Genomic DNA, 24,816 nt, shown 5'->3' on the forward strand with positions numbered 1-24,816 from the left:
GAGGTAGGGGTTTGAGTTTGTGTAGGGGGGTTGAGTGAGGCAGAGAGAGAGAGGGTTGATTGAGTTGTGGTAGATTAGGGAGAGTGAGTGAGAGGGGGAGTGATAGTGAGGAGGGAGTGAGAGAGGGGATGGAGTGCGAGGGGGGAGAGAGATAGGGGCGAGTAAAAGAGACAGGGGGTAATGAGAGAGTGAGGAGGGAGAGTGAAAGTGGGGGGATGCAAGGGGAGGAGAGTGTGAATAGAATATAGAGGGGGGAGAAATACCTGGGGAGAGGGGTAGAGAGCGTGAAGGGGGGAGAGAGTATGAGAATAGGAAGATAAATAGCAAGAGAGAGAGAGAGGGGGGAGAGACCGAGGAGGGGGAGAGAGAGGGGTGAGTGCAAGAGAAAGAGAGGAGGGGCTGACACGGGGGGCCCAGGTGGAAACCGGGAGAGCTGCCAGCGGCGGCCCTGTATGTGACCTTGGATATGTCACTATCTCTCTCTCCCTCAAGCACCTAAAATTACATTGTAAGCTCTTCATGACACAAGCTCATGATGCCTGCAAAAGTCTATGAACATACAATGGTGTGGAATAAAAACAATATTATTTATATTACTATTGTTATTGTTATTATTACAGAGCTGCCCCAGGGAGTTGCATATTCTTGCCATACTGTAGAATAATCTGATAGCAAACCACAAACCTTATAGGGTTTATAGCAATGTATGATATTACAAAAAAAAGTAGGATCCCCGTTGCATGTTACTGTATCTACAAATTGTACCACAACATTTTGTTTTCAGATTGGAGGGATAAACGTATTTCTGGTCGCTGCATCAATCAGATATTTTCAAACACTGTATGTATTCTGCAGAGCGTGTCATGAAACAGAAGATGAGCCAGTGCAGCAAATAAATAGTGTACTGTAACTCATACAGTTCCATATGACTGAACATCATGAAGGGTCCATCAGAAGCCTGAGACATTAAATTATGCTAGTTTACATTTGCTGTTGTAGTGTATCTCACGCAATTTGCAAATGACATTGTTCTAACATGGTATTTCATCACAACCCGTGCTTCTCATCGACGTCTTGCATAAAGCTGTCATTCAGTTGGCCTTAGAGCAACAATTCAAAAAGTACAAAAATAGACGGGGATACTTTTGGTAACTGGGTGAGGCTCGGGTAGACACAAGCTTGTTTTTTCAAGGATCAAAAATAATTGTTGTCCTTACAAAGTGTACTTCATTGCAGGAAGGGAGGAATAATAATAGTTTGTTATAGGTTATGGTGATGACTGTCGCTGTACACAGCACTATACATAGAATAATTTACAGGCTCTATAAACAGGAACGGTCATATAAACAGGAAGCCCCGCCTCTGTCCAGCGTCAACTAAAGGCAGTAATATGTTTAATGGGTGAAATGTGGGTGTTAGCCCCACAAAAGTAAACATAGAATTGATAGGTACAACATTGTTTTAGAACCCTTACCTAGTCACCTAACCAGACGTTGCCTAATAATAGCATAATGGTTATGTTACTATCAGCTAAACAATAACTATATGACAAGAGGTTTAAAAAATATATAAGGTTCTAGTCATTTTTCACAGGATACAAATACTTCACTGAGTGATTTGAGTTAATACATTGTTAAAGCCCCATTCCCCACTGCTTGTTTTTTATTTTATTTATTTTTTGACACTTTTTTATTTAATTTGAACTGAACTGGGGTTTGCCCTGGAGTTCCCCTGTGGTCACGCAACCTCTGCGGATCCCCTGGTCCCGCCCGACACTGGGCAAAATATAGATATAGCCAGCTTCACTTTACCTACTTATAATGCACAATATCGCATGACCTGGGAGACTGCGAGGGAGCTCCCCGCCCCTCAATCCCAAGTACCCAAAACCCCACATAGATAACACACATATAACGACACGACAAGGTCTGGAGGTACAAGGCCGCGGCTTTTTATTTAACCAATAAATAATTGGTAAATGCTACCCCTTAAAGGTCAAAGGTCCTTGAACCGATGACCCATGACACCCAAGCCAGGCCCACGTGTCCCGGCCGTTGACGCGAGTAGGATCCCGGAACTCACGGTTTAAATGAGCACTGCCCACACGCCACTCCCTGCCCCACTGGGCTTCACTCCTTCTGGCAAGGGGTAAACCCCTTAACCCACTGAACCCCCTACTGCTGCCGCAACAGAGGCAACAACCACCACAATACTTTGACCACGTAAGGTAATAAAACTGAGATTTATCTCCACTCCTTCAAGGAACTTCAGTCCTTATTCTCGTATTTCTTTTCTTTTTTCTTTGTTTTTTTTCTTTATTTATTTATTTTTATTTATAATAAACGTCAAACGATAACCACATCAACAATATATGCAAAACATGGATTGACCACGTGCCCAGCCAGCTGCATTAAATAACCGCAGGGGGGGGGGGAGAGGCCAGGGAGCAACCAGAAGATTGAAAGGGAGCCTGGCCCCCGGTCATGGTGTCCTTCACTTAGGGCTCAAGGCAGCTTTACAACGCAGAATATCAGAAGTTCAATAGGATTCAATGACTGTGATAACTCAGAATTTCCCACCATAACACCCCTGGCGGGAGGCTGTCGGTCACACAATGGCAGCAAAACCAGGGCTCGGGTCCCACCGCCAATCCCGATGATGTTGCAGTTTTCTATTGGTGACCCTGCAGTCATGTTTGTATTCTAGCGGCCATACAGTATTTGTATTTTTTGGGTGTCAGAAATGGCACAATACAGCTATAAATATTAGTGGAGCCAGGGGGAATAGGGATCCCATCCCCCCCCGGCCCCCCAGACATCCGGGAATCATGGAAGAACTATATGGAACACTACGGGTCCGGTATGGTTAAAATATTTATGTCCATTTGGGGGAAACTGCTGCTTTAAGCTATTTAAACAGAAACATTTTCCTGCTGTGTGTGACTAATCCTTGAACTGACATTAAGGGGACTGGGACCTTGTACCGCTTCTTAGAGATCTTAGACCAAAAGTCATATCATCTCCCGGGTGCTCTAGCAGAGAGATTTATTTTTATTGTGTTCTGCACACCCTGCCAGTGTTATCTACTGAGCCACAACGTGTTGTGTGTGTTCCTTTACGGATTTATCACACTGATTGATGCAATACTATTCAAGGTTGTATGTTTTTCTTAACTTGAATATTTCAAACCATCAGAGATGGTATATTATTAATTTGGAGCACGTGCATTCCTATTATTAATATTATCTTCTCCTGTCCTTGCTTCATCCTGTCCATTTCCATCCTGTCCTTTTGTGACGCATATGTTCTGACACATCTTGCAGTGGGATTTCCTTACAGGCGTGGTAAATAGAGGAACATTTAACAGCTGGTTCCAGAAGGTGGGGGTGGTTCCCTCCTTCTTTTGTTGTCCAACATGCTGACGTTTCCTCTTTGCCAATTACATAACATCGTTGCTGGTAATAATTAATGCTTTGGCTTTTATAATCAGACAAGAGAATATTTGCGAACAGAACTATTGCTACTTGTGCGTGTGGCTAGATTTAACCCTTGAAGGCCTTTTACTACATAGAACAGTGTTCTTCAACTGGTGGCCCGTGGGCTGGTGGCCCGTGGCCTGAGAGCCTTCATGTGGCCTTTGTACTGTGAGCTTCCCAATCAAAAAGTATAACATTAGCAGAAGCAATGTACATTTTTTCACACTGAAACTTACTTATAGGTTAAGGTAATGTAAATATATATATGGTACAGATATTATAAATGCTTGTAAAATGTTGAAATATTATTGATTTTTAAAAGTTTTTCAATGTATCTAAAAATGACATTACAATAAGCTTGGGGCCCATCTGACTCCTAAATGTTTTCTGATCTGGCCCCTTTGGGGAACTGGTTATAGAGTAATACTTTGCAGGTACAGTAGCTCTAATCAGGTGGATAGGATATACATGTGACTAATGCTGACCTGTATTATTATAGACAAGTGCTGGGTTCAGAGTGCCCTCATAGGGTGGTCTTTGCTACATCCCATGCAAAATAACATTGGTAGGAGCCTCATGCAATTGGGCTAAGCCAGAAAAAACTTTGAGAAGCGCAAACCCTATATAATTTGGGGATACAGCTACATTGATTAATTATTATTTGTCATATTATTTTTTATTTGCGTAGTGCCAGAGCAGGACATGGAGACCGCCATTTTAAATGTCTATCAATGATCATGTTTAAATATGTTTTGACCCTAATTTTTGCTGCTTGCATCAGTGAGCGATTTGGGATTTGGTTTAAAGTTACTATATATACAGTGTGTGTGTGTGTGTGTGTGTGTGTGTGTGTGTGTGTATATATCCTTTAGGGATCATTGCAATAACTATAAAACATAAATTGCCATTTAGCATGTACCCCTTACTGCTAAAATATTATACCCTGTATATCATCATCATCATCACCATCATCAATGTATGTTATATTTCTCATTTTTTAATTAAATAAACGTGGTGAAGGTTTGGGTTCTCAAATGGAAAACTCACAAAGTCATGCACAAAAGTTAGAATGAGAGCAAGAAAATAAAATGCTGCTTATTTTGATTTTTTCCCCCCATAATTTTTTACTAATCCAATACCAAAAGTCTGGCCAAACCAAAATACAAAATCTTTTATATCTAAAGCGCCCATCCTTCCTTTTTAAAATATAAAATTAATTGTTAGTAAATGTTTTTTTATTTGTTTTTTTTTTGTATATTGTGATGTCTGTGCGTAGTATACCTGGTGAGGATCTGTGTGCTTTGTTTTGTTACTAATATTGTACACATTATTGTTCATTTTTTTCAAGGCTATAACTGGAGCTACAGTATAATGTAAATATTTATTGAGTAATAGGAACTCCCTACGACCTTTTTGTCTAAAATTAAAAAGACATCTTTAAGTAACAAAAAATAACAAAGTGCAATGCAAACCAGCATGTTCAAATAAGGTTGCTAAATGTTCCTTAAGCCTGGTGAAATGAAAGCCACATCTCGTTAAAGATATCTATTAAGGGATGTTTTAATGCGTAAGTAAATAACCACACATCATAAAGGGCTATCAACGAAGTGCAAAGTGAATATGGATCAAAAATTACATTAACCGTAGACACATAATGAGAATGACACTGTTTGCTCCATCATTGCCGTGGTACATAAGGAGAAATCCCGGGTTAATAGCCATACAAGTCAGTGGCAGTTAACGCTGGGTTGTACTCCGATACCCCTTATCAGGTTTTAGTGAATCCCGGGTAAAGGCTCCTGATGGTGTGAAAGAGTTAATATTGCAGCCAGGGAATAAATATTCCTGGAAATTAAGGGACTTCAACCAACATAGTACTGGAAGGATTTGCATTATTGTTGTAGTCCAAGAAAGGAATGTAAACGAGATCGTTATGTCGGGACATCTTTCTTGGCACCGCCCCCCAAAGACTTTAAAGCTGCAGTTCAGTCAATATCCTGCATGTGTGTTTTTAAATAAATCAGTTCTGTAGTAAGAAAAAATACTTTTAGCATTTTCTGTTTTTAAAAAAACAACTTTGAAAGACAATTTTTCTTGTATTCTATTTTAACAACCATTTGCTAAGGCACTGCCCCTTCATGGCCTGTCACAAGCCCTGGCACACCCCTTTGTCAGCCCTGCCCTCCCTCTAGCACATGTCAGTGCAGGAGTGCTCATGAATATTCATGAGCTTCCACTGAGTGACAGAAGCAGAAAAAAAACAGATCCCTTCACTAATTATGTCACCAAATTTCGCCTATCAATACATGGAGAACGAATTGACCTGCAGCTATACAGTTCTTTAGGTAATTAGAGATTGCACACATGAAAATATTGAAGTAAAAAAATAAATTTGAAAAAAAAAGACTGAACTGCAGCTTTAAATAAATAAGATATATCAGTTCAATGTACCAATTACAACCAATATTAACTACTGTTCAGTTTCCTTTTTATAAGGTTTAATCGGGGCATGCAGTGCAACATAATGCTGAATGAAATCCTAATTTGTTGAGTTTATAATTTATCATTTGAGTTTTAAGCAAATAAAGTAACTTAAAGCAGCAAAACGTTAAATCTTGTGTGGTTTTGATAATCAGTTCTGCAGTGTTAGATAATACTTACTGCATTTTGTTAGAATTATTATGCTACTCTTCATGCCATATTTGATGAGTTTTAAAGCATCTTTTGATTTCTATAGCAGGTTTTAGCCCAACTCCCAAGCAGTGCAAGATCTTTGTAACACTTTCCTGTTTGTGATCATTTGTTGCTAATGTTCCCAGCAGTTTGAGCTGTAAACTGTAACAATAAATCATATTACCCGAGTAAAATAAGGATAAATTGTAGCTACTGAGTTACACTGACTGAAGGATTGATGGAAACTGAAAGGCGGCCATTATGTTAGGCACACAGTCAGGTTTTTACAGATTTATGAGTAAAGAAATTCACCCGGCGCTCTAAGTGTTTTACACAGGAATATGAATACATGAAAGTGAAAAGGTGATAAAATAAGATAATAACACCTATATATCAATAAAAAGGTGCCTATAAACACAAAAACAACACTAATGGTTGATGGTGTACAGTCTGTTGCCTTCACGCTACCCTCATGAGACCCTCCTATAGGGTCTCTGAAAAGACAGTAAAAAAATAGAAGCGCTGGCAACAACAATGCTGTGCAAATAAGTGCAAGTGAGAATAATGAATGGTCAGATCTCACAGTGTTGCAATATTCCTCAGATGTCTGATGTAGGTGAGAAGTTCTTTCCTCCCGCAATGCAAACCTCCAGTGTAACATGGAGAGCAGTGGGTAAGTTCCATGTTAACGAGAGAAACACAGCAGAATAGTGCAGATGGTAAAAGCAGTGTATTGGGAGCAAATGCACACAATCCAAATACACACTCACAATTTAGTCCTTGAAATCAGGCATTGGAAATAAGTAGGGAAATGCCAAATAATTGCAGAACGCAGTCTCACGGTCAGCTGTCCGACTCGAGTTGAAGCGGAGTGCCAGCTGTAGGACCGTACGTCATCATGCCGGCTACGTCATCGGATGGGAGGAGGAGACTTTCGGTGCTTGGGGAGCTGAGAGCGCATCAATTCCCCGCTTTGAGCATCAGAGAGATCCGTGGAGACCTGCCGAGATCAGCTGACCGTGAGACTGCGCTCTGCAATTATTTGGCATTTCCCTACTTATTTCCAATGCCTGATTTCAAGGCCTAAATTGTGAGTGTGTATTTGGCTTGTGTGCATTTGCTCCCAATACACTGCTTTTATCATCTGCACTATTCTGCCCTGTTTCTCTCATTTACATGGAACTTACCCACTGCTCTCCATGTTACACTGGAGGTTTGCATTGCGGGAGGAAAGAACTTCTCATCTACATCAGACATCTGAGGAATATTGCAACACTGTGAGATCTGACCACTCATTATTCTCACTTGCACTTATTTGCACGGCATTGTTGTTGTTACCAGCTCGTTACCCTTTTTCTTTTTTACTGTTTTTACAGATTTGTGGCAGGAGCACCAAAAAATTGCCATCTTAGGCAAGAACGTTGAATTATACATATAAAAAGAAGAATAAAAAGGGGGAGAATAGTATTGCTGCTTTAACAAAGATTATGAGGAGCAGACACTGGGTCTCCATCCACATTCTCTGGTGTGTCCCTTGTTCCTAAAACCACAAATCCGACCCTACCCAAGTACCCTCATTACAATATCCCAGATTACTAAAATGTTACCTTCTAGGATTTGATCCAGTATAATGGGAAAAAAAACACTCATACTGTTGGTCTTTCTAACCTGCCTATACACTTAAATGAAACAGTGCATAATGAGCAGTTTTAAGGATTTCAGTGCCCGTGGAATTCCACTGGGCTGTGTATGCAAAGTGATGATTATTCAGCTTCCTTCTGTTGAAACAGCTGAGATGCAGAGAAGGTTGGTGCAGTGATCCATAGCATTCCGAATCCATCCTCAACTCTGCATACAATGCAGCAACATGACTTCCCATCAATATACAGTATTTGTTAACATAATTGAATGGAGAAACATTAATTTGAGGTAGAATTATTAATAAAGATATATTCGCTCAGATTAAGATAGAAATATTAAACTGCACATGGTTTATATGCAAGATACAGAGAGGTTTAGTTTACCTTGTCTGGGTACATATTGGATTAAAAAAAAAAGTTAATTGCTGTGCCAAAGGTTTCAAATTGAGAGGCTTGGAATAAAGTCATTTCAAAATATTAATCCATCATAACGCTGAACATCTCTAATTAAGGCCATCCACCTAAAAAAAGAAAACAAATTCAAGTCATACTAGACTGATACTATAGTATATAAAATAGTTATATATTGTAAACCCTCACATTTAAACATATAAAGTGTATTAAATAAGGTACATGATGGGTAAAATATAGAAATCTGTTAAACGCCTTTAATCAAGGAGCTCCTTATGTATTGTATCAGCATCATTAACACGTTGCATTATTTCTTAACTATTTCCCCTTCTTTTTATGGCACCCATTAAACAGTAAAATATCTTGGCCTCTTACAAATGGAAATAATTTGTTTAAGTGTTGTGGAAGAAACAATTGTAGACTAAAACAATTGCATAATTTGCGATTGAAATTAAACTTCTATAGTACAAAATAATTGCTTACATTTAAACCTGTGAAAAGATGCACGGTAAGCCCTGTGTACGGGCCTTACTAAGAAAAGGAAAATGATTCATAATTATTTCTATGTAAAATGGTTACCGGTTGGGTAAGAAATTACTGCAGGTTGAATTGCAATAGCAAAGTAGTTGCATAAACTTTCTGGATTTGACAATACTCCATTATATAGTACAACATACAATAACAAAAGGTAAGTTAAAAAGTAGACTGAGAAAGTAACTATATGCATTTATAATTCATTATTTATTATTTGGCAATGAAGGGGTTATACTTTTTATCTTACAGTATATATTTCAAGTTGTGGATCATATTTGCACCCTACTTAAAAAAACTAAAATGCTGTTACATTTCGGAGTATTCATGTTTGGTTGTGTCACTGCCTCCCCGTCTACGCTAATTATCAGTGTCACACCTAAAACCCTCTACTCCATACTTATTTAAAGGTGCATATCACGGTAGACCAGGACAAGTAATACCAGGGATCAGTACACTAGACAAACCTGCAGAGTTGAACAAAAGTGCATTTATTGAAAAAAGTTTCCACAAAATTCCAGTGCATAAAACACACACACAAACTCACCCAACTGGGGTAACAACCTAAAGTATTAGGTGCGAAGACCTCTGTCTGGAAGCTTACCCCGATACGCGTTCCCAGCGTGCGCCGCTGTCCTCTGTAATATGGGCAGCACTGCCTTGGTCTCTGCTGGCTCCCAGTTTTAAATTCCCCGCTGTTGCTTCATTCCAAACGGCTCCGTCCAACGCGGCACACACAGACCACAGGTCCACCGGATGCTCCAGACCCCTGCTCTGGGTCTCTTCAGTTCCCTTCTGCTGACTCCCTGTCAGCTCTTCCTTTACAGGGGATCTGCCAGTCCTCTGTCAGCACACAGCCTTCACCTAGAAGATCAAGTCCAGAATGATTTTGTTGAGACTGGGGAGAAGATGTATTTATACCTGTGTCCTAATTAGGGAGATGCCAGCTAGTCTAGGTAGGAACAATATTCCTGGTCCCTGCACATGTCCCTAGACCCAGTTTATGAGATTACTGGGTTTGAAGGTGGGCCAGGACAATTCTGATACAATTCCCTTCCACAGGCAAACAATACAGATACAGCCCCAGGTTTGCAGCTTTCTTGCAGAGCAAGTCCCCTCAATCTCATCACATCACAGTGTCCATGCCAACAATACCAAACTCTGATGTGATTACAGCTCAAGAGTGAGTTAACCTCTACAGGTCTCCACTCTTGGACAGAGCTGTACATAACTGTTTTATAGACTATATAGCTGGTACAATAAACTGTACATGCATAAATAACTACATCATATCATTGACAGGTAGGGGTAATGGCAGGCTTAACCTTTATTTAAAAGCAGCCAAATCTACTCCTACCGACAGTGCACATTTGGTAATAGATTTTTTTTATCAATTCCCTGAGTGGTGTCCGTTATGAGAGAGACATTTTCCTAGAGTATCCCTTCAAACCTTCCTGCAAATAACATTGGGAGAGATACCTGTGCTCAAAAAGAAGCACACCTGATTTTCCCTGGAGACCGGCAAAGTATATTTAAATGACTCACATCTCACACCTCTAAAGAAGATTTCCATAAGTACTATATTGAGTTGACAAGTCTAAGGCACCTTTATGAGGAATGGGGCACTGGTGTCAGTCCCAACAGGATTAGAACCCAAAACCACTGCTATTCCGGACAATAGCTCTAGCAGTGTGAGCAAAACCAGATGATGGGTAACATGCTGTAACTGTATAGCATACTTTTGAACTGTACTGCTTACATCTGTAGCTAATCCAAAATTTCTCACAGGTATCTAAGGTGTGCTCTTTTTTTATGCACAAGGAACATTGAAGTGGCAACCAGGAAGTGGTCTGATTTTAAAAGAAGCCAGGGGGAGTGGGCTACAAGTGTGAGCAATGAGAAGCTCAAAAGTATTCTCTGTCTGTCTCTAGATCCGGAATCCGTTGCAAATTTTCAGTGATATTAAAAAAAAAAATCTGTCTTTTTGAGATGAATCCGTGGTTCAAAGGAACTCGCCAATCTGCTGTGGATTCAAATTTTGCTGAAATCTTCACCCATCTCTGAATTTAAGTGGGAGGAGGGGGATTGAGTGGGTGAGAGAGGAGGGGATAGAGCTGGTGAGAGATTAGGTGGATTGAGTAGGTAAAAGAGGAGGGGTGAGATTGAGAGGAGGAGGAGGGGGGAGAGTGGATGTGGGACAGTAGCCCAACAAAAAATTTCAGTCAATTTATTGGCTTGACTGACAAAAAGGTTGGACACCCCTGCTCTAAAGCCTGACACAGTCTTAGGGCTGCTCTCCTTTATCAAAATATGTATAATAATAATAATAATAATAATAATAATAATAATAATAATCTTTCCTATATCTGTCTCAGTGCCTGCTGAAATCACTCTCCTGGCTTCCTATCAAATCCCGTATCTCACACTCAATTCTCCTCACTTTTAAAGCTTTACACTCTTCTGCCCCTCCCTACATCTCAGCCCTAATTTCTCGCTATGCACCATCCTGACTCTTGCGTTCTGCTCAAGAATGTCTTCTCTCTACCCCTTTGTATATAAAGCCCTCACCTGCCTTAAACCTCTCTCACTGACTGCCACACACCTCTGGAATGCCCTTCCCCTCAATACCCGACTAGCACTCTCTCTATCCACCTTTAAAACCCACCTTGAGTAGCACCTTGGGTAATATTATACACGATACATAAAGCTTGACCCCTGCAGGCGCACTTACCAGAATGCCCTCCTACTGTATCTGTATGTTCCTCCTACCATTTAGATTGTAAGCTCTTCGGAGCAGGGACTCCTATTCCGAAATGCTACTTTTATGTCTGAAGCACTTATTCCCATGATCTATAATTTGTATTATTTGTTATTTACATACATACCCCGGTTTAAGGACACTCACTTTAAGTACACTTACGAGTAAGGACATATCGCCCAATAGCCAAAGGGCAGCTGTCAGCACGCCCTGAACAGCAATACCGGCTCCATACCTGTACCAAAGCTGTGCGCAAGCGGGGAGACTGTAGAGCCTGGTGCTTCACTTTAAGTACATTTTCGCTGTACATACATGCTCCGGACCCATTGCGTACGTTAATGCGGTGTATGCCTGTATATGATTGTCACGTGTATTACTACTGTGAGGCGCTATGTACATTAATGGCACTACATAAATAGACATACATAATAATAATAAAACAGTAGGGGGCAACGCACCTTTTACTGGCATTTGATTCTGCTTAAATTGGGGGAGGGAACTAGAGAGTGGGGACACTGGGGCGCTACCTAAATGTGCAAATAAAATATAACAGGGCGTGAAATACGCAGTTATAAGATATTGGGTGAACGGCAGTGAGAGGCCGAAAGTATTGGATAATATACTGGCCCAAACTGTCGCTGCTGCTCGGCTAAAGGAGAACCTTCCCTGGATCCTCGAATGATAGATGTACACAAGATAACAGCGAGCGCACATAAAAAAGAATAATAAAGAATAATAATAATGATATCAGAGACAACCTTACTCTGCAACAGATGTGACTGCCACTCACATTTGGCCGTGTGAGTGTATATTTATGTGACCTTTTCCAACACCCCACTCTAACATTTTATTTGTTATATCATCATCTAACATATCATCCTTATCATCCTCATTATTATTATTCTTTTTTTATGTGCGCTCGCTGTTATCTTGTGTAAATTGGGGGAGGGTCTCTTTTGTCATACTATTTGTATGTCCAACACACTTGCCCTGTATTTGAATCTTACATTATTAACATTTGTACAGTATATGATTTTAAGTAGGGCACTGTGTGAGAATAGATCAATGCAAAAGAAGAAAACAATTTACAATGACAGGGCTACAGTATGTACTGAGTGAACAAATCAGAATAAATCAATGGGCAACATACCAGCTGCAGAAGTACTGAGTGTAGAGATGTTGGATATTAAAATGCTGAAATATGAAATGGGCAGGCTTAGTGGATGTTGGATCAGATGCTTAGGAGTATTGTGATGCATTGGAGGATAAATCATTGGGAATTCGCAGTGCATAGCAGCAGCTGCACTAGAAACGAGGCATCCCTCTGATAAGCTGCCGCTGGCTTCTCATGAGACCATGCATTATTTTTGCTTTTTTTTATCATTTCTATTCTTGCATTAAAACAGGATGAAGAAGCAACTACTGTTCAAGTGAAAGAACAAGACCAAGATGTCCTGGTGCTTAAGAAAGTGTCGTCAGAAAGCCCAGCCCCCACAGCTGGGAGTGCCGAGAATGATTGGAGGTAAGAGTTTGTCCTTAGGCAGCACACAGACACACACACACACAAGCTGACTGCAGAGCACTGAGCTGCCAGATGGATTTAGCCAGCAAAGACAGGACTGAATTGGGAATCCAATACACATGATAGGGGATGCTCTTTGTTATTAAACAGCCACAATGGGAACTTCAAAGCTGAGGATCTTTGACCCCCATTTGGACAAGAAGCCTCCGGCCGCGTTCACGGTCAGAGAGCTGCCCCTGCCCACATTTGATGTGCCTTATTTTAAATACATTGACGAGGAGGATGAGGACGACGAGTGGAGCAGCCGCTCGCTGTCCTCCACAGAGGATGACTCTGTGGACTCTCTGCTTCCTGACAGGTACATGGTGGTGTCGGGGACCCCGGAGAAGATCCTGGAGCACCTCCTGAATGACTTGCACCTGGATGACGCGCAGGACAAAGAGACAGGTATGATCAAGCAATCCGCGGTGGGAGCCTCTCTGCTGTGCCCTCGCCAACTACCTGGCAGCTTTGCATGTTATATTGTGGTGGTAGAGAGTCAAACATTTCCTCATTGTGACAGACAAAGGAGTGGGCAGTGATTTAATACAAAGCAGGGGTAAAGGAAATCAACCCTGGATCAGGGTATTTGTTTGAAAGACATGTGATCATGCGATCATACAATGCTCACATGAATTGGTGTGTGTACATTGTACTGCCCAGAGTGCTTCATATAAAGACGATATGTCAGGCAAAAGCACAAAAGCTGTCTGGAGATGCCAACAATCAATGATACAGCTTAACAGCTCCACTGCAAGTTCTGCTTCTGGTAACTGGCTTCTGCACTGCCTGTGTTACACAGGCTACAGCCCCCATACCTCCAGTAACTCTACCCAGCCTGCAGCTACAGTATAATGATGAGCGCACTTATGGTGGGGTGTACTGTATTCAGAAACGGGCTAGTCACATGTGCTATATTATTCCATTATAATGTATATTATGTGTAGAACATCTGGATTCACGGCAACCCGCAGCGCTTGCAAATGTTCTTTAAGTTACTCTAGTCTTACAAAGTTTTTAAAGCAGGGCTCCAGTTAGTGTTTTGAGATGCAACAACAGGGGGACGGGTGAGGGAAGAATAAGTCTGAGAAAGGTGGCTGGTTGGAAACTGAGCTTTGTGATCATTCGCTGAAGGTAGATAGAAGCAGATCACTGTTAACCCTAGTGACTAATTTGTAGTTGAAATGAACAGTAAAAGTGAAACATGTTTTGTAAGTAATTAAATAAGTGTTTTGTTGGGGGCACTCAAATAGTCTATACATGACTACTGTTGTTGGTCTCATTAGTGTGTAATAATCAGTAATTGCTTCTGTCTGATATTTGAAATGCATTTGTAATATTTCCAATGTAATCAAGCAGCGTGTGTATGTATGTACACACACACACTGTATATATATATATATATATATATATATATATATATATATATATATATATATACACATACACACACACACACACACACACACACACACACACACACACGTCTTTCTACATATTCTACATATTAAATGCATTTAATTTCATATTCACCAAATTACATGTTTAGCTTGGTAATATAAATAATTCCACTGGAAAACAGATGCTGGCAGCTTCATAGATATGTTTGCTGCTTGTTTGCCTGGCTTGTCTCATAATTTGAGCTAAGTAACAAAGACATGCAGCTACCATTTACATTCTGGTCATCAGCATTGGCTTTTATTGTCTATTGTGTCATGCAGAACATCTCCTTACTGCTACCATAAGAAAACATTCACCATGAGTTTGCAGGAAGTGCCTCTTCTTGTGTGTTGAGGACAATAAAATATGTCCTGTTCTTCTTGTCTTTACCTTACAAGATTGCAAAGTAAAAAAACGTGTGCAGCACTAACACGTTAATAGACATGACATTTTGCAGTCATCATTTGTTACTTCTGCTGTAGAATGTGCTAAATCAGAAAATGACACTTGAATGCAGTTCTTTTTTTGTTATCCAACATAAAGATAAGAAAAGAGAAGCAATCCACTGCAATTTTGATATTGAATGTTTCTCTTGAGAATGTCATTGTAGTCCTGGAATAGTGTTGGTCATTGCACACTGGAAGCGATAAAAATAGTTGGCATGAAAGCCATGGGCTTTAGAAGACAGTTCCCATGTTCCTTTCTTGTTTAGAAGTCATGCCAGTATGGACCTTCTGTATAAATCTGATTACATACTGATGATTGCAGAGAACGTTTGCCCTCATCTACCCCAGGGAGATAATTGGGCCAAGTCACTGGGAAATCTATCTACATTTTTCATTGAGATTAATTGGCTGTGAATGTTCAAATGACACCACGTAACAAAACCATTACCTCAAGCTCTTGTTGCAAAATCCAGCATTTGTCAAATTATTCCTAAAAACATATTTGATTTTGTCATATACAGTAAAAGTATATTAAGGTTTGAGTGAAATATATTGAAATAGGTCATATTATTCCTTAATTCTATGTTATAAAAAGTGAATGCCTTCCTAATTCCCCCCCCCCCCCCCCCCCTCAAAAAAATGAAGAGCTACCAAGAACCGGGACAGTGCTTATGTTATACTCAAAAGCAAGAGATAATTATATAGCCCTCCAAATACACACAGCATTGAAGGTCGAGACATATAAATATGATATGGATGAAAAAAAATAAGAATGTATTATTACCTTACCCTGGACATATTGCAGATGTGGTATTATACATTTCTGAATTGTACCCAATATTGCCAAAAATCAGATGTAGCCCTGATTTACTGCCCCAAGAGCCACAGAATGAAAACCAAAACCCCACCACTCTGGGGATAGTCTTCCAAATGCCCCCCCACCCCCTTACCCCCCCCCCACCCCCTTACCCTCCCCACCCCCTTACCCCCCACCCCCCCCCCCACCCCCTTACCCGCCATGGGGAGACTTCTGGCTGCCGGGGGATGCCGCTGTCAGGATTCCGTGGTTCACACAGTAGCGGGAACGAAAAATTTGGCTACATGTGTAGTTACAATAACACTTCCATCATTGTAATTGTTTGTGTGTTATGCATAGTTTGTATCACAGAGCATTGTATCCCACAAATGGATATGTTTTGCTCAGAAGAAGGATGAGTTGGACTGTCAAGTCTCTTTGATTTTTCAGGGAGTCCCACTGATTTGGAGCAGTTTCACTTACTTTTAGCACCAGCCGTGTGATAGATGTAATAGACGTGAATTCAGTACAGTCCTATTGCAATCTGACATCTGCCTTGTCTACTGAATTTTGTAATACAGGACAGTGGAAATCTCCCAGGAAACTTCATGCTTTTATTTTTGCACTCAATGCTAAGAAAATCCCACATTTTACTCCAGTTGACAGATGTAACTGGCTTAATTGTGTCAGATAATACATAATATCCCATTATAAAGCAGCATATCATAGAGTTTCCATAGGAATTGAATGGCAGTGTTAGTGATGAATAGCACAACATATCCCACCATATCTCCCCATGATTGTAGGGCCAATGCCTCCGATCTATATTCAGATTTGAAAAATGCACCCATTAGAAGTATTTCACAATTTCAGTGCATATACTCTTATACCCATAGCAGTTGTTGGACATCCATAAAGCCTGTGTATCTGTTACAATGTTGCTTGGCTGTGTGAATGACCATTGTTCATAAACATTTTCAATGTTACACTTGTAAGAACATATGTCTTATCCTATAGAGGATGTCTTATGCACTAGACATTTTGTCACCTATTTATGAATTTTCATTGAATAATTCAGCTATTCATAATAACGTCTTATTTTGTTTAAACATGGATTGCTATCCAAAGATTCACATAATAAAAAGAGTAAAGTGAGGTGTGTGAATAAAGCTCACATAAGGCCAATGTGTTAAAGGTGGCAACACAGGATTAATAAATAACTCTTGTTGCCACTTTGTCAATTTGAAGTAGCTAGTTATTACAATCAATTATATAATTATATAACTCTGCACATTTAAAGCAGCAAAACATGTAGCAATGCACCATTTTCTACCTTTTTACTTCAGGATTGAAGCAGGGGGTCTCTGGAGATGAACTATGTTAATTTCAGCTCCAGGAACCCACTGCTTCCATTGATACAAACCTTCGAAGTGGCTGTCAGTATCTCTGCAGAGTTTAAATGTCCAGGTCATGTGGGCCAATAGGAAGCCACAAGGGATGACATCACAGCTTCCTATTTGTCCGCGGGACATTTAAAGCCGTCATTTCTTTAGGCCTACAAGCTTCCTGACTGCCAGTCTGGGACATTTGATTGTGGCCATTTTGCCGCGACCAAATCTTAACCGGCTTTTAGCCACCACTCATCTTACCATCTGGACATCTCTCCACCGGTCACTTCGCCACCAAGGGAAGTCCCTAACCTTACCCTAAAAACTCCTAACCTTAACCCCATGCGTTACCCTTAAACACCTATCCTTAACCCCTACGTATTACCCTAAAACCCCTATCCTTAACCCCTACTCTAACCACTAAATTAACCCTTAAATTAACTTACCTTGGCAAAGTGGCCGGACACCGGTGGTTTCCGTTGGCTGCAAGGATACTGCACCCCCTACAGAGGTAAGTTTCTCTGGAAACAGGAAGTCCCCAGAGCTGAAATTAATACAGTTCTAGCCTATCCTGCTCCACCACCCCTGCTTCAATCCTGTAGTTACAAAAATAACAAAAAATGGTACAATGCTACATGTTTTGCTGCTTTAAAGGGTCAATGCCACATAGCCAGCCAGTTAAATTTCTTAGGGGTCTCCAAATGGGAAAGTGTTTTCTTGACCCTTCTCCCACACCGCAGCCGATCCACCGCTGGAACTTCTGCCGCTGGCAACTTCTAGGAGAAGGTAAGTTTTAGCAGTTAGGGTATGAGGTTAGCTTTACTGGTTAGGGTAAGGGGTTAGCTTTACTGGTTGGGGTATGGGGTTAGCTTTACTGGTTATGGTAGGGGGTTTACGTAAAGGTTTTAGCGGTATGGGTAGGGGGCTAACTTTAGGGGTTTTAGCGGTTAGGGTAAGGGGTTAACGTTAGGGGTTTTAGTGGTTAGGGTTGGGGGTTTTAGCGGTTAGGGTTGGGGGTTTTAGTGGTTAGGGTTGGGGGTTTTAGCGGTTAGGGTTGGGGGTTTTAGCGGTTAGGGTTGGGGGTTTTAGCGGTTAGGGTTGGGGGTTTTAGCGTAAGGGTTGGGGGTTTTAGCGGTTAGGGTTGGGGGTTTTAGCGGTTAGGGTTGGGGGTTTTAGCGGTTAGGGTTGGGGGTTTTAGTGTAAGGGTTGGGGGTTTTAGTGGTTAGGGTTGGGGGTTTTAGCGGTTAGGGTTGGGGGTTTTAGCGGTTAGGGTTGGGGGTTTTAGTGTAAGGGTTGGGGGTTTTAGTGGTTAGGGTTGGGGGTTTTAGCGGTTAGGGTTGGGGGTTTTAGTGTAAGGGTTGGGGGTTTTAGTGTAAGGGTTGGGGGTTTTAGTGGTTAGGGTTGGGGGTTTTAGCGGTTAGGGTTGGGGGTTTTAGTGTAAGGGTTGGGGGTTTTAGCGGTTAGGGTTGGGGGTTTTAGCGGTTAGGGTTGGGGGTTTTAGTGGTTAGGGTTGGGGGTTTTAGCGGTTAGGGTTGGGGGTTTTAGTGTAAGGGTTGGGGGTTTTAGCGGTTAGGGTTGGGGGTTTTAGTGGTTAGGGTTGGGGGTTTTAGCGGTTAGGGTTGGGGGTTTTAGCGGTTAGGGTTGGGGGTTTTAGCGGTTAGGGTTGGGGGTTTTAGCGGTTAGGGTTGGGGGTTTTAGCGGTTAGGGTTGGGGGTTTTAGTGTTAGGGTTGGGGGTTTTAGTGTTAGGGTTGGGGGTTTTAGTGGTTAGGGTTGGGGGTTTTAGTGGTTAGGGTTGGGGGTTTTAGTGTAAGGGTTGGGGGTTTTAGTGGTTAGGGTTGGGGGTTTTAGCGGTTAGGGTTGGGGGTTTTAGTGTTAGGGTTGGGGGTTTTAGTGTTAGGGTTGGGGGTTTTAGTGGTTAGGGTTGGGGGTTTTAGCGGTTAAGGTTGGGGGTTTTAGTGTTAGGGTTGGGGGTTTTAGTGTTGGGGTTGGGGGTTTTAGTGGTTAGGGTTGGGGGTTTTAGCGGTTAGGGTTGGGGGTTTTAGTGGTTAGGGTTGGGGGGTTTAGTGTAAGGGTTGGGGGTTTTAGTGGTTAGGGTTGGGGGTTTTAGCGGTTAGGGTTGGGGGTTTTAGTGGTTAGGGTTGGGGGTTTTAGTGGTTAGGGTTGGGGGTTTTAGCGGTTAGGGTTGGGGGTTTTAGTGGTTAGGGTGGGGGTTTTAGCGGTTAGGGTCGGGGTTTTAGCGGTTAGGGTTGGGGGTTTTAGTGTAAGGGTTAAGCTTAAGCACTTACCTTAGTGGCGAAGTGGCAACACGTCCCTGCGGCGGGGTCAGTCATGGTTAAGCGCCGGCAGTCATTTGGCTGTGACAATATGGCCAAGCCCTAGACACTGAGAATCAACACAGATAAGGGGAGGTGGAAAGAAGGAACCCGAGCTGTACCAGAACTTGCTGAGCACACAGTGACGTCACACAAAACAGCCAGAACAAAATCAAACCCCTCCCAAGGCTGTAAATCAAAAATACTTGTAGATATCAGATTTGGGTAAGAAAGGTATTAATCCCCCAGATCAGATCCCTTAACCATGTCACTAGAAATATTTAACTTTAGTCCTTGGAGGGATTGCCCCTTTAAGCACACAGAAGTATCTCTGGTTACCATATACTGTAGTAGTGATTTGGGTATACAGTAAGATGACAGAGGGCTATGTATAAAGCGCTGCTACAAGTGATTCTGTCGTAATGCAAACACACATAAGAATAGCAAGTTAGTGCGTCTCCGTGGAGTTAGAGGCAGAGTTTGGATGTTGTCTTTGGTGTACATATGCTAATTACAAGTAATATTAAACTTCCAGTATACACCTCTTTTGTCCACCATAAATACCTAAAAATACTGCTGCAAAGAATAGTCATTCTATGTGTTTTAGGCACTATCACTTTACTATAGGGAGACAGACTTTATTGTTTGTATAATTGAGATGATATGTTATGTTACGGTCCCTCTGCTTGTTTATATCCATGTGTTGTGCTGCTTTTGTGTTACACTGTATGATGATCTGAATAAATATGGTTACTGTGTGCCCTGTTTCTTGGATGGTTTCTGACCCTCTCTTGGGAGTTTTTATTGGTGGACTACCTTAAAGTTAGCAGATTGTTTGAAGTAGAACAAAGGGAGAAAAAAATAGCATAAGGAAATGCTGAATTTCCTACAGAACTTGATACATCATTACAATATGTGCGCCATGTAAGTCCACCACAACTCCACTTACACTCGCCAATCCACAAGCTGGTGCACACAGGAACCGAAGCAAAGTATCTGGTTATATTGATGCAGGGTGAAAATGCTTAAGAATCGCATTGATATTCCTTAGCTGCCCCAATGTACATATAACTGGATTGTTGCAGTTTTATTTGCAATAGCATCTTTAATCATTATCACAATTTCTACTATTACCTTATCCACAACAATTCACCTAGTTCTTATCTTTTTTTTTTTCATTGAGCAATACATCGAATTTTCTGCAGCAGTTTCCATCTGTGCACAAGCCTGTCCTCTACTTGCTGTAGCCAATCAGTCAGTGTGACGGGCACATATTAAAAACATATAAGTGTATAAGTAATGCATCATAATTCATGATCTTTATTTGACTATTTTACATTTCTCCAGTGTATGTGAGAGTTACAATCCAAAAGTTATGTCATTTTAAATGAGTTTTGTTAAATAAATTCCTATTAAATCTTGCTACGTTGCTACTTTAGAACAAAGTGCCTTTGAAAAAAAGATAAAATACGCAGCGAAATGAAAATTATTTTTGACATTCATGCAACAGTGCATTAAGGCAACTAGTCACACAGCACATTAACCTTAGAGACTCCAGTAGAGCTATCTAAAAGAAAGGCAAAACAAGTGTTCGCTTCAGCAGAGATAGCAAAGAAGGTTAGCAAGTGGAAGAATGATTGAATAAATTGTTTTAGAACAAGTATTATTCAACTTTCTCTAATGTAGCACCAACTATATACAGTACCAGCCTCTCATAGCAAATGCATACAAACAATGTGAAAGGGAAGAAGGAATACATTTATAATACATGGGTAAGTGCATCAGAGCTTACAGTCTAAGTGTGGAAGACATTCATGATTGAATGTAAGTGGACCAGGTTTCTTCTTAGTTCATGGCCAAGATGCAATGTGCATTTTAGAAGAGGGCATTTTAGTCATTGGCGAATCCATGCTATATATAATGCTATAAAAAAAGGATCTTCCATTGAGTCTTAAAGGTGGGCAGTAAGAGAGACTTGTGTACATGGATAAGAAGGTTGTTCTAGGGGTAGATTGTCTGTAAATAAGTAATACTCAAAACATTTCTAAAACCTTTCGCTTTTTCCTCCACAATATTACAAAGATACGCCCTTTCCTCTGTTGCTCGACTGCTAAAACTCTTACAGAGGCCCTCATTCTCTCCCGTCTCGATTACTGTAACCTCCTGCTGTCCGGCCTTCCTGCCTCTCACTTGTCTTCCCCTACTATCTTCCTAAACGCTGCTGCCAGAATCATTCTACTCTTTCCTAAATCTGTCTCAGCATCTCCCCTGCTGAAATCCCTCTCCTGGCTTCCTATCAAATCCCACATCTCGCACTCAATTCTCCTCCTCACTTTTAAAGCTTTACATTCTTCTGCTCCTCCTTACATCTCAGCCCTATTTTCTCACTATGCACCATCCCGACCCTTGCGTTCGGCTCAAGGATGCCCTCTCTCTACCCCTTTTGTATCTAAAGCCCTCTTCCGCCTTAAACCTCTCTCACTGATTGCCCCACACCTCTGGAATGCCCTTCTCCTCAATACCCGAGTAGCACCCTCTCTATCCTCCTTTAAGACCCACCTTAGAACACACTTGCTTAAAGAAGCATATGAGTAGCACCGTGGCTGATAATTAACACCTCATACATTAACCTTGGCCCCTTGCAGACACACTTACCAGAATACCCACCTACTGTCTCTGTTCGTTCTTCCTACCAACAAAATTAGATTGTAAGCTCTTCGGAGCAGGGACTCCTTTTCCTAAATGTTACTTTTATGTCAGAAGCACTTCTTCCCTTTGTGTTATTTATATCTTATTATTTATATGATTGTCACTATTACTGCTGTGAAGCGCTATGTACATTAATGGCGCTATACAATTAAAGGCATACATACTGTACATATATACAGTACAAGACTCCAGGTAGAGCAAGATAGACTAGCACAGATATCATGCTTTCTGTTGACAACTATACCTTTCTTTTGACAACCCCTAAAAATGTGGATTGATGATATGCTTTGTACTGGTTGAATGTGGAGCACACTCCATGCACCAGTGCAACATCTCAATTAGTTACTGTTAGGCAAACAAAAATCATCTGATGTGCCAATAAAGGGATTCAAGATGTGATCTTCTAAATTAAACAGGGGGGCTCAACTTCAGTCCTCAAGCCCCCCCAAATAGGTCAGGTTTTCAGGATATCCCAGCTTCACCACAGATGGCTCAATCAGAGGCTCAGTCTTCGACTGAAGCAGGGACTGATTGAGCCACCTGTGCTGAAGCAGGTATATCCAAAAAACATGACCTGATGGGGGTGTCTTGAGAACTGGAGTTGAGCACCCTGCTCTAAGATTTTTGGGGGTTAAATAGGAGCTTGTTAGGTGTCCAGTATGTTATACCCTGCTCTAAGAGACAGATTGCTGGTCGTTCTTCAGTAGCTATAACATACAGGGCTGGGAAGAGCACTCCTAATCTAGATTTATAGTATAACATGTATTCCCATTTCTTATGGCTCACATTCCTGCTTCAGGTATGCTGCAAGCAGCTGACACATTATTATTTCAAATCCTTTTCTAAAATCTGAAAAGTGTCTTTGGTATTTATTTACAGAAAGGGCTCTTAATGGGGTTTACAGTGCTGTACCACAAAATGATGATAATCAGTAAATCCACCCCCAGAGAGGCACAATGATAAGAAAGCAGTGGAGCAGATATGAGGCCAGTCGAACCCACCCTAAACTACAGATTACAATGTGTACAAACATTGGAAATAATTTTTAAAATACTTAGATTTGGTAGGCTCCTACCAGGTACTATTACTGTACATTAACTTGGATCCTATGTGGAATTGTGCCTGTCAGCAGAAGAAGGTTAAGTGATTGTCTACATTTCGGACAATGACTCGCATGATAAGGATGATACTAACTCTTCTGCTGAATGCAAATGGTGGGGCCTTCTTGCAGGGAATGGGTAAAATTGCAATCTGCAAGCCATTAGCTCCACAGATTTCTTGAGTGAATATTTTGCATGCCAATGAGTGTTTTATAAGGTTAAAAGGACTGCAGTGTGGGACAGTGACGGATTCTGTCTATGTGAATGCCCAAGTAAAAAGAAATGTACTATACTGTATGTGTCGTTACCTTGAGGCAAAGCTGTGTTCATGAGCCAAAAAGCTATAACACATTTCCTCGGAGCATGTCACTGCCTAACACAGCAAGTGGCAAGCGTTCCAAATGTTTCCATTTAGTTCCCATTGTTGTAGCATGCTACTACAATTACACCAGTTCAACGTTTTAGACCATGAGGCAGAAAAAAGAGAAAAGCTATTTGAAATACAGACAAATCCTGACACTTGTTTACCTTGTGAACATCAAGACTATACACGCCAACATCTCAGTATCAATAGAAGACACTAAACGTGTGCAAAAGGCAAGAGATAAATGACACATTATTCAAGTGACATTACCCCTATGCCTCTGTCCAACACTATAAAAATTTGAAGGGACACGTGTCAAGAGAAAAAATAAAGAACCAATTAAGTTATTATATATACATCTATGTGCATTTATTACAATCGAACAAAAATAAGCCAATATTCTTAAAATAGAGCAATCATAAACCATGTACAGTATCCATACATATAAAAAGTCAACAAACCGTGCATGGAAAAGAATATACAAAAAATAGAACTACAATATAAAAAGATATACCAGGCTGACACCTAGGCAAAAAAAGACTCGGTGTTTCAGGCAAAAATGCAGCCCTTTATGAAGAGCATTTGTCCAATTTAAATATATTTAACCATGATAAATTAATTACTTGTTTCCCTTGTACCAGCTTGTTTCTTTAACTACCCTGTATTTACTATTTAGCAAGATCGGAGCCTGAAGCTAGCTGAAAGAATCAGAAGTTGGCTAGTTCTAATCCGTGAGGGATGTGCCATGCAAATGTTTGTCAAATTGGCTTGCGTTTGAGATTTGAGTTCTTAAAATGGCAGAATTTAGTAAAGGCTGCAAGTAAATAAAAGATTTACGTGTGTGTGTGGGATCCGTGAAATACATCTTATTATAAATCAATTGTATTTGCTTTTCTTGCATAACATCTTCCAGTTGCTTTTTGAAGAACAATAACAAAGAATCACTGTCCTATACACAATACAAGATTACAGTGTGGGCAAAACTGTTTGATCTTTCATGAACAATTTAGCTATTGTCTGAACACAGCATTGATCTACGCAATTCTCCAATAAGATCCGAGACACCTACCACATTTCACATGCATAAAAAAGAACATTCAGTACATTGTCCGCAGTATAGAAGTCAGAATGGGAACTCCGCAAGCTCAATAGAGAAAGTAATTGCCAGACAAAGGGAAAATAGGTCATACATTGTGATAAACCAAAGACTG

The 24,816-nt window shown here is 40.9% G+C and overlaps 1 protein-coding gene across 2 annotated transcripts in view; it reads left to right on the plus strand.

Annotated features, from left to right (window-relative positions):
- The window catches only part of RAPGEF5 (Rap guanine nucleotide exchange factor 5), a 264,461-nt gene that overhangs the window by 164,328 nt on the left and 75,317 nt on the right, over positions 1-24,816 (plus strand). For both annotated transcript variants that reach the window (XM_075587143.1, XM_075587142.1), the window contains 2 exons: positions 12,895-13,010; positions 13,369-13,457. In XM_075587143.1, coding sequence (XP_075443258.1) covers positions 12,895-13,010; positions 13,369-13,457 — 205 coding nt within the window. The remainder of the gene's footprint in view (positions 1-12,894; positions 13,011-13,368; positions 13,458-24,816) is intronic.

The sequence above is a fragment of the Ascaphus truei genome, chromosome 2, assembly GCF_040206685.1.
Source record: "Ascaphus truei isolate aAscTru1 chromosome 2, aAscTru1.hap1, whole genome shotgun sequence".
In the NCBI taxonomy this organism is placed as follows: domain Eukaryota; kingdom Metazoa; phylum Chordata; class Amphibia; order Anura; family Ascaphidae; genus Ascaphus; species Ascaphus truei.